This window comes from Stylophora pistillata, chromosome 10, assembly GCF_964205215.1.
Source record: "Stylophora pistillata chromosome 10, jaStyPist1.2, whole genome shotgun sequence".
NCBI lineage: Eukaryota > Metazoa > Cnidaria > Anthozoa > Scleractinia > Pocilloporidae > Stylophora > Stylophora pistillata.
The window spans coordinates 9,834,970-9,844,976 of NC_142528.1; the positions used below are offsets into that span (position 1 = coordinate 9,834,970).

Genomic DNA, 10,007 nt, shown 5'->3' on the forward strand with positions numbered 1-10,007 from the left:
ACATCACATATCATTTATTATTAATCCTTCCATTTTGAGTGTTTTAATCATTTTAGGGAGCTAGAACCCCTCAATTACTTGGAAATTGTTTTGGATATGATAAAGTGTGTGTCAGTCTTTGTATCAGTCGGAGCGGCTGTTGGTAGCCTGAGCGTTTCGCAGCAAACTTGAAACAACTGCGAACCGACTTAGAAATTGACTGTGATGATAGATAGTGCAAGGAACGAGATTTCAGTTTATTTAACTAAAGGCTCACAGCACGAGTTGAAAAAATTATAATGCAATACCCACTGTAATCAGCGGACGATGCACCATGAAAAAAAATAAACAATGATAATAAGCACCTAAAATATTAAAGTTGACGACACTATTTGTCGAGACATGAGCGTACGTTGTGGACGTTCTGACAGCCTTACACTGGGGGTGGGCGTAGATTTCGCTTCGTCCTTGTGATCCGGTCGCAGCCTCTAACATAACGCGGCTTAACTGTTAACTTTCATGCACTAATATACATGCTCTGGTTTATGCAGTCCACAATGACCTATCAACGGCTACAGGTACATGTACCAAGTATAATCTCGTTCCCATGGACTTTTTTCCCTCCCACCCCACCCCCAAGTAATGGAAAAGGCCATGGGAACGAGGTTGGTGCTAAGTAAACTGTTTATAATTAACACTCTCGGATAAGAGTCAAAATTCACCTACTTCTAAACTTACTCTTAAAAAAGAATACTCATACAATTGTTATGTAACAAGGAGGTGCGGATACTATTTCTTTGAATTTAAATCATTCCTCTCCAGTAATTTTTGATAGTCACGAATCAGACAGATACAGATCCAGAGATCAAACATGAGTGTACGAATAGTATTTCTGAAAATTATTTTTAAGCGTAAAAATCACATATAAGTTTAAGAATAAGATGAACAGAGATGATTTGCGGGGGCTCGGTGTATTAGATATTAAACACGTTTTTTTCGAAACTTACCTTTTTTAGTCACGTTCTTGCTCTGAATATGCTATGCTCAGCACTAGAAGAGTTAGGTCTACAAAGTTCTGCTAATGTTGAATGTTTCACTAGGAACCAATTGCAAGGTACTCTGGAACTAACTATAAATTAATGTTAGATATCTTCCAATTACGTTTAGTAACTTCATTTCGTCACAGAAAGACAACGCAGATCTGAAAAATTACTCATCACTGAAATAAACACACACACACACAAAAAGAGAAAAAAGGTTAACATTTATTTCAAATTATAGAAAACTCTCTTCCCTATAAACGTCCACGGTCAAAGTCTGCCGGCATTTTGAAGCCAACTCGACATTTCTATCCCTTAAGTAAACAAAAATGAAATTTCGGAACTAGAACCCGGTTTCAGAGCAGCTGCGCAGGATTTACTAAAAAATATTATTATTTGTAACATTTTTATCAGGCCCCTTAGAATGTTTTATCATTAATGGAGTCACCCTTACGTGTTTGCAAATTTAGTTCTTCTGTTTAGACTGTACGTCTTTCGAGTAATTAATATTTTCCGTTCTCGAAGCGTCACTCAGTTAAGTGCTCCTTGTGGTGTGGTGTCGTTAGTTATTCCCCAACACCAGTTGTCGAACTTTGATTTGATGGCTCAGTCAAAGCTGTATTTCAAGTTCAAGCAAACGACTCTTTTTTCTTTCATGGTTCTCATTCTAACTGAAATCGTACAAGGAAACGGTGAGTCATAAGTCATTTGATAATCCCAGGGTTTACGGTCAATTCACCATCACAACAAACTCTTCACCACAAAACTCGCCACCACTTAAAGTGAAATCGCTACGGGTGGCGATTGACTAAAACTTTATGTGGGAAAGTTACATCGAATGAAAGCTGATGAAGATGCAGTAGTATATTGCGAAAAGGGAAAGGTGTACTGTCTAAATATTGGAACGTTAGACGAAATAAAACATGTTGATATCACGAAGATTATGATCAGTTAGCGAACAGCGAAACCAATTTGTTTGGTAAACCCTATGTTTTAATGAGTTACTTTCTGCAGAATTTTGCCTTGTTTGCAAGCACTCTGAATTTCGCATCATAAAAACTAAAAGATAAATAAACATCAAGATCGAACCTTTCGTATGATATAAGTTTCATTAGATTTGATTGCGAATCGTGTTTATAAGAACGAAACAAGTGTTAGAACGTATGTCGTCGACATTCTCTGTGCCTGAAACAAGAGTTTACCAAACAAAGAAAGAACGCCAAAGTCTGTTGGAGTAAAATTCTTTGTATTTGTACGCGCATTTAATCTCGCAATATACTTCGACTTCTTAGCATTTATGTGATGTAAGTTTCACACGATTTCATTCATTTTGGCGAAAATCACTTACATCACTCGGCGGATATCACTCTGGTTTCGCTGTTTGCTCATTGATCATAATCTTCCTGATCTCAATACGTTTTATTTCGTTTAACTTTCCATTATTGAGACGCCACACCTAACTTCCGAGTCCCTTTCCCTATTCGTAGTATACTACTACATCTTAGCTTTCATTTGATGTGAGTTTCACACGAGAGGTTACACATAATGTTTTAAGTCAAATCGCCACCGGTGACGATTTTTACGTTGAGTGGTGGCAAGTTTTGTGGTGGCGAGTTTGTTGGGGTAGCGAATTGATCGGATACCAATCCTAGCCCTTCAATGACCAGGTAAAAAAATTCCGAACTTACTTTTTTAGCAGTTTTTCCTTTTTTTGTTTGTTTGTATGTTTGTTTCAGTTGTTTTGGCCTCTTTTTTCTTTTACGTGACCTAAAAGAAGACGCTTGAAGCCTATTTTATAAAAGAGAAGAACTTATTTACATCTATGCTGATGATTTTCTTGATCCTAGATCAGTAGGACTCGAGTTCGCACCTGCGCTGAACGGAAATAGAAGTTAGCATACAATGCGCATAAGTAATTGAAACGATATATCAAAACAATAAAATAGCTTTTACTATAAGAGCCTCATCGCTGACACTAAGATCAAAGGGGGTACTTAAAAGCAGATGTTAGTATAAACAACTAGGCTACGTTAAGAAAATCAGTAGCATCCCTTTCCATCGTTTTAAGACTGGTGCAAAAACACTCGCAAATCCATTTGAAACGATCGATACCATGCAAGAACAGACTTCTACCCCCTTCTCACTCAATTTTCAAGTGTATTTCTTTGACACTTTCCAAACAATTAGTTTATTCAGGTGACAAAGCAAATCCGGGATAATAATGTTATTGCTTTTTAAAAATACGTTCTGTAAGGGAGTTATCAGTTATCGCCTAGGGTATCTCTTATTTTTTTCGGAGGAACGGATTCGAGATTAATCGTCGTCAACACAATGTATATAAAGAGGGGACTGTGGACAATTGACTGCCAGTTAATTGCTAATGTAGGGGGGAGGGGGAAGGGGAATCATTAGAATATTTTAAAGCCTTATGAGGGAGGTCAGGTTCATTTTATCGCGACAAAACCAAAATCCTTTCCCCCCCCCCCCCCCACAGGTGATAAAGACTGGTCCCTATTTGGCCGAGGAAAAGCCGGCCACAATCTCAGCCGCTCATGTCCAAGCCTTTTGAATAATAAAAACAATCGCCATTCAGTCACTAGTCTGTTCTGTACTTTAGACAGGTTAAAAGCGTTTTCAAGTTGGCACCTTGTGGTATGAACTGATTATTCTAAATTGAAGATCTGGTTGATTAAACTGTTTTTTTCTCTGCTACTTCCTTTTACAGACGATTGTCGCATTGTAAAGTATGAGCCCCAAATGGTTGGGAGATCTCTGTTGAATCACACGATCATTTCGCTCGTCATAGACTCCATGGACATTTGTGAATTGAGGTGCTATCTTGAATACGACTGTGTGTCGATAAACTTTGGAGCTGAACATGACGCAGGGAATAGATGTGAACTAAGTGACTCAGATCACGTTGTTCATCCTGGAGATCTTAAAAATCGAGAGGGATTTATCTACAGATCAGTTGAGGTATCATTGTATTGGTCTTTCAATTCCATGGAGGTCTTATACCATGAAATTAGGACTGCAAAATTAGCTATGCAAAAAGAAAGACATTGCACATACTTCTCAACTTTGCGCCAAGACGTTGATGAATTGTTTTCCCTTTAGGCGCACTGTGTTCTTCTGACCCGGTTAAAAAACACTTATCCTAGGTTTTCCGGTTCAAACCAAGCTAAGGAAAGAAATTGTGGCGCCCCTATGTGTTACGCATTGTTTATTTCCTCTCTGCCTGACAAGCTTTTCCTTTTCAATCTCTTTTCCTTTTATTCTCTGCTATTTTCACAATTTTTTTATTTTCTCTTGTCTAATATCTCCCTTCTACAGTAGAACTCTAGTAACTGAAACTTGGTTAACTCGAACTCCCTGGTACCTTGAGAAAGATCCGATTTCCTTTAACCCATTCTTTGTTCCTTTTGGAGTTCGAGGTAGCGGGGTTCTACTGTATTTTCTAGCAATTTCTAGCCTCTTCTGGCATGAAATGAATAATTAAGTATGTAATCGAATTTCTTTTTGCGTCAACAGAATTTTTGCACCAGCAATCCTTGTTCATCGAATGGCCGCTGTCAAACAGGATTTGGAGATAAAGGATACCGCTGTATATGTTCTACAGGATACACCGGGGAACACTGTTCTATTGGTAAAACTTTTTGTGACGATCTTCTGAATTTCTGACTTCTTGATCTTCTGAATTTCCGTTATGATTCGTTGCATCTAGGGATTGTCGGTCACGTTAAAGAAAAACCCGGAAATTCTTGTAAACATATCTTGGATACTGGGTCATCGAAAGGAAACGGGGAGTACTGGATCGACCTCGGGAAAAGCGGAGACCCTTTAAAAGTTTACTGCGACATGACAACTGCTGGAGGTATGAAGGATTCTTGAAATATTGATAAACCAATCGGGTAGCAACCTCCAGCCTTAATGCACCTCCCCGCATGAACCCAGCCACGTGATAGAAGCTCAACTTACTCTGCCATACAGTTCTTACAATGTTACTTTGGAGAGTTTGATATTGGATCAACTGATAATCCACTGATTGTCTTTTTTCCTTATTCTCATACCTCGTCGGCTTGATATTGTATTTATATTGTAAGGAGAAATTCTGTCTTGATCACTCAAGGGAGTTAAAGGGTTAAAGGTATCATGGAGAGAGGATTAGCGGGATTTATAAGTCGTGCTTTTATGCACGAGCAAGTATAGATAATCCCATCAATGTACACATTTTTTGAAAGCTTGATAATCATGGAAACAACCACAACTTTAAAGTTTCTTAAAAGGTAATTTCTGCCAGAAAAGCAACCATCCGACGGCTGTTGAATCCTTTTTTAAGACTCAAAAACTCTGTGAGCCTGAAAAATTGATTTTCCGATTTTTGAAGGGTTCGCAGATCCGTCTCAAATTTATTTATAAATTAATATTTTGCATTCTTTTTGTAATCCTTGTGTTGTTCTCTTTCAATAATATTTAAACTTGCCCGATCCTCCCTCCGTTCCTCCTGAAACCATGTGCCCCCGCCTCCCCCCTAAAATCCTCCAACTCTATTCAGGCGATAAATGATGACACAATTAAGTTTGCTTGGTTTCAGGAGGTTGGCTGCTGGTCGCAAACATTGTGGCTGAGGATTCCATCCCCCAGAAGATGACGTCTATGAGATCATACCTTAGAATACAAGACTACCACAATTCAAAAATGTTCCTTTCCGATACTGCCATGAACGAACTGAGGAAGCGTTTGTCTTTCACTCAGCTGAGATTCCACTGCAGCAAACAACTGGGACGCACGTTCCACGTGACCACTGTCGCTAACAGCTCTGGTGAAGCCGTGGTCATGTACTTCAGCGGTCAGACGGATGAGCGACCTTCTTCATGCAACTCTTTCCAGAGAGTAGAGGGGGATAATTCTTCCCTTTCTGAGATGTGTCATGGGTGGGGAGCCACTTATGGCGGGAAATGGGGTCACTTGCGCCGGAATAACAGGCTACTTGATCACTTGGCGTACGTTTCACGTATGTATCACTGGGATATCCACCAGAAAGACTGGTTGTGCGATGACAAAAGAAACGAAAATAACCTATCACGTGGTGATTTTTGGAAAATATATGCGCGATAAGCTATCTTAAGAATTACCCTCACTCCACACATGACGATTGAAAAGAGTGAAATTGTGACTGTTAGATTTTTCGGTACTCTTTCCCCATCACAGGCTGTAGTTACATTTTTACCATGACTATAATTCAACGAGACAATACGGTTGATGAGAAAAAAAGAGAAAGTTCTAAAATCAGTTGAACATCATAAAAAGCTGCACCCAGCCTTTTTAATCTTAGGAAAGCACACCAATTAAATCAAGAACAAAGGTTAAAAAGGTGAGTTATTATCAAGTATAACCTAACTTACTTACTATATTCCGGGTATTATAGTTTTCTCATCGTATATGTTAAAAAGACTTTGATTACAAAAATCTTTGCGGAAGGTGTTCAAGAACTTGTAAAACGAAGACAATGACGTAATAACTTTCATTGTTGTCGCATAAAGTATGCGACCTGGTGACACTCTTTGTGGAATGATCTTGTTCACAATTCAGTTGTCATTGTATAGTGTTATACTTGCGTAGCAGAGTGTTTTAGAGAACCGTTATGAAGGACCTCGAGATAAGTTTATGTTTAGAGCCGTTCCGAAGGACATCGATACTAGTTCAGTGTTTAACAAATGGTAAACATCACAGCGTGCACTATCGAGTTATGGATACACGCGGGAGATTGCTAAGCACGAAAGAAGCGTAAGAGTCGCTCGAGGCGATAGCCGAGAGCGACTCTAGCTTCTGGAGTGCTTAGCAAACCTCACAAGTGCATCCATAACTCAATAGTGCACGCTGTGGTGTTTACCATTTGTTTTATAACATAACATTGATACATTGTAGCTAAAGAGTTCCCATTTATTAACAAATCTTACGTGACCAGAAAATACAAGCGCGCGCGGAAAAATAGTCTTTGCATTTGCTCACGTCAGCAGCGTACACCCATGGGCAAATGGAGGACGCTAAATTTACCAATCAGAGCGCGCACTTTACTTTGGTTATGTTAAAGTTATTTTTGGTGTTTCGTCCAACCAGTATATGAAACACTGAACAACTTGAACCCTTTCAACACAAAAAGTGAGAAAAAAAATTTCTCTTTACAGTATCAGTATATTTTCCAGCAGGAAGTTGATAAGATGAAAGAAAAATATCAACCAGGATCATTGACTGATCTAGCTCCAAATTCTCAAACTTGAGCAATACGCGGCAAACAGAGTGGAGAAGTGATCTCTGAATCATTGACCTCAAATTCATAATATCTGGCCCATACTTCTCCATTCTAGCAGCTTCAAGTACTTTCACGTATGTAAATAAGTTGTAAAACTGGTGTGGAATCGCTGAAAAATACCACTTAGTCTCTTAGTTGATCAGTTCGATTTTCTCATCGTCTGTTTGCTGGATAACACCCTGATATTCTTGATATCAAATATCAATCACTTCTAAGAACGCAAATTGAAGTATTGCCCTTGAAAGTGAAAGACCAAGCCGACGACTCTTACATGTGATCTTTATGTGTTTTTCATGTATTCTTCATGAAAAAATTGTGATACTTATCCATATTGATAGCCGCAAATACCTGCAAATTGCAGAGGAAAAGCATCGTAATATCAATATTAATTTATAAGTGCTTATTAAGTGTCACATAACACCTCTGGTTGCGGAATTACATTGGTTACCAGTGCGCGCCAGAATACATTATATAAGATACTTTTAATAACTTATAAAATTTTGGACGGTCATGCGCCTAAGTACCTTTCGGACCTGATCAGCATTCAACAGCCTTCTTGCTATAGCTTAAAACGTAATGACAATGGTCCCTTGCTTGAAAGAGCAGTTTCGAAAACAAAGAAAATAATAGGTGACAGAGCACTTCAGATAGCTGCTCCTCCTTTTTAATTGGAACAAGTTACCTAGGTCTGCACAGGAAGCAAGGAACTTAGAATCTTTTAATACTATAATTAAAACATTTTTATACAGTCAAGGAATCGTTTCACTTATCTTAGTAATCTTCTTTTATGCATTAGTATTTTAAAACTTTTCTACAGTTGTTATTATTCGATGTTAGATTTTTAAATGTCAATAGTTTGTAAGCTTTACTGAAAGATTTGTAAGATTCATAATAGAGGTGTAAGTTTAGTTATTAAGTTATACATTGTTGTGATGAGCTTTTAAATATTGTATTGGCTAGGAGAATTTCAGTCAGTCAGTCAGTGAGTAACTTTATTACCGTGTCAAATCTTCTAGCTGACCACAAGTCGTCTACTAATTAGGGACACTTAAAATTACACTTAAATCTAAAAATCACACTGAGATATTTAGTACAGGTGTATAAATATATAGCGGGTGTATAAATATATAAGTTACAATGAAATGTTTACAATAAGTTAAATTGCCTATACTTATGACTAAAATTAATTGGTACTTGACAATTATAATAAAATAACTATTTTAATTGTTAAAAATTTAAAAGCTCTCGTTAATTAATAATTACAAAGGTGACAGTTAATGCAGTCGCCATCAGTAATTAATGTAGCAGGATTCTCCCTCCTAATATTTGCTTTAAATGTTGATAAGGAAGTTATGGCTCTGTTCTTACCAGACAGTTTTGACCAAATTTGGTATCGGATCAATTAATAATCCCCGAACTGGTATCTTTACTTTATTCTCTTTACTTGTCTGCTTGATTTCGTATTGATATTGTAAGGAAAAATTCTGCCTTGGTCACTCATGGAGGTTTAAGGGTTGAAGCGAAAACGTTGCTTTGAAAACAGAAGCTATAATCGGGTACGAAAGACCGTGACGATAACTCGTAAGCTTCCCTACAGCCCACGCAGGCCCATCAAAAGTACGTCAGGGGATAAATGACACAAATTGCACATCATAGTTGACAATACGACGTGTTGATTGACTCACACCGGCATATATTCGCATGATTAGGTACTAGTGATTGGCAGCGTTCATTTCCGTTAGACAATTCTAGAGACGTTATTAATCGGTTCAACAGTTAGAATTTCCTCATCACTGATCATTCATGATAACCAGTGGTTATGATGAGGTTGGCAGTCAAAACACATGCTATGTTATAGGAACCATTTCCTGTATTTCTTAGAAATCCGTTGACATCACCTGTAAATCCAACAAATATTATTAACAAGAGAATCTCATAAATCGTTTCGATTAAACTTGATATCGTTTGAGGTGAAAACATTCCATATAGACGGCATATTCCCGTATCTTTACGGACTACATACGTCATTCTGAGGATTCCGTTTGTTAGAATCAAGCGATGGAAACTGTAAGTACGTACAATCAGTGCGAAAACGATATCATCGAAATGGGTTGATGGTTTTTACGGCTAATGGTTAAAATTTTTGCTATTTACGGCTAAGGGTGAATATCGTTGCCAGGAACGTTAGCCTTAAAAACTCTTTACGGAGGCCAATGTACTTTGTCAACCCAGTTGATAAAGTCAGATTATCTTGTAATACCCCTTCACCACAGTTTCTTTAGAAACTTAACTTCTTTATTTAATCATTACCGTGGTGATAAATAACAATACACTGGATTTGCAAAGACGCGCTAAATCTTTCCCCAAGGAAAATTTTCTCCTTTTTCTTTCAATTCGCAGGACGATCGAAAGGAAGGGATGACAGCATTTGTCGAGAAACGAAAAGCCGACTTTACGGACAGTTCACGGTCTGTTAGTTTTCGGGGAAATCGTAGCTTGCGAGAACTGTGGAATGTTGGGTGGGAAAGTTTAGACAGGTGAAAGAATAGTAACAGCTTATGCACAATGACGCGTGAAGCGTAACGAAAACATGTAGCATTAATTTTCTAAAAAACAAGAAGACTTAATCAATAAAATTGAACGAAAAAATAAAATAAGTAAAGTGGTATCATGAT

At 37.9% G+C, this 10,007-nt stretch overlaps 1 protein-coding gene across 1 annotated transcript; it reads left to right on the plus strand.

The window, feature by feature from the left end:
• The first annotated feature begins 621 nt into the window (after nt 1–621).
• On the plus strand, nt 622–6,785 carry LOC148721753 (uncharacterized). The gene is made up of 6 exons (XM_088736959.1): nt 622–644; nt 996–1,093; nt 3,745–3,995; nt 4,551–4,665; nt 4,744–4,893; nt 5,614–6,785. The coding sequence occupies exons 1-6, from the start codon at nt 622–624 to the stop codon at nt 6,135–6,137; spliced, it is 1,161 nt and encodes a 386-aa protein (XP_088593085.1). The 3' UTR covers nt 6,138–6,785.
• Nucleotides 6,786–10,007: the final 3,222 nt, after the last annotated feature.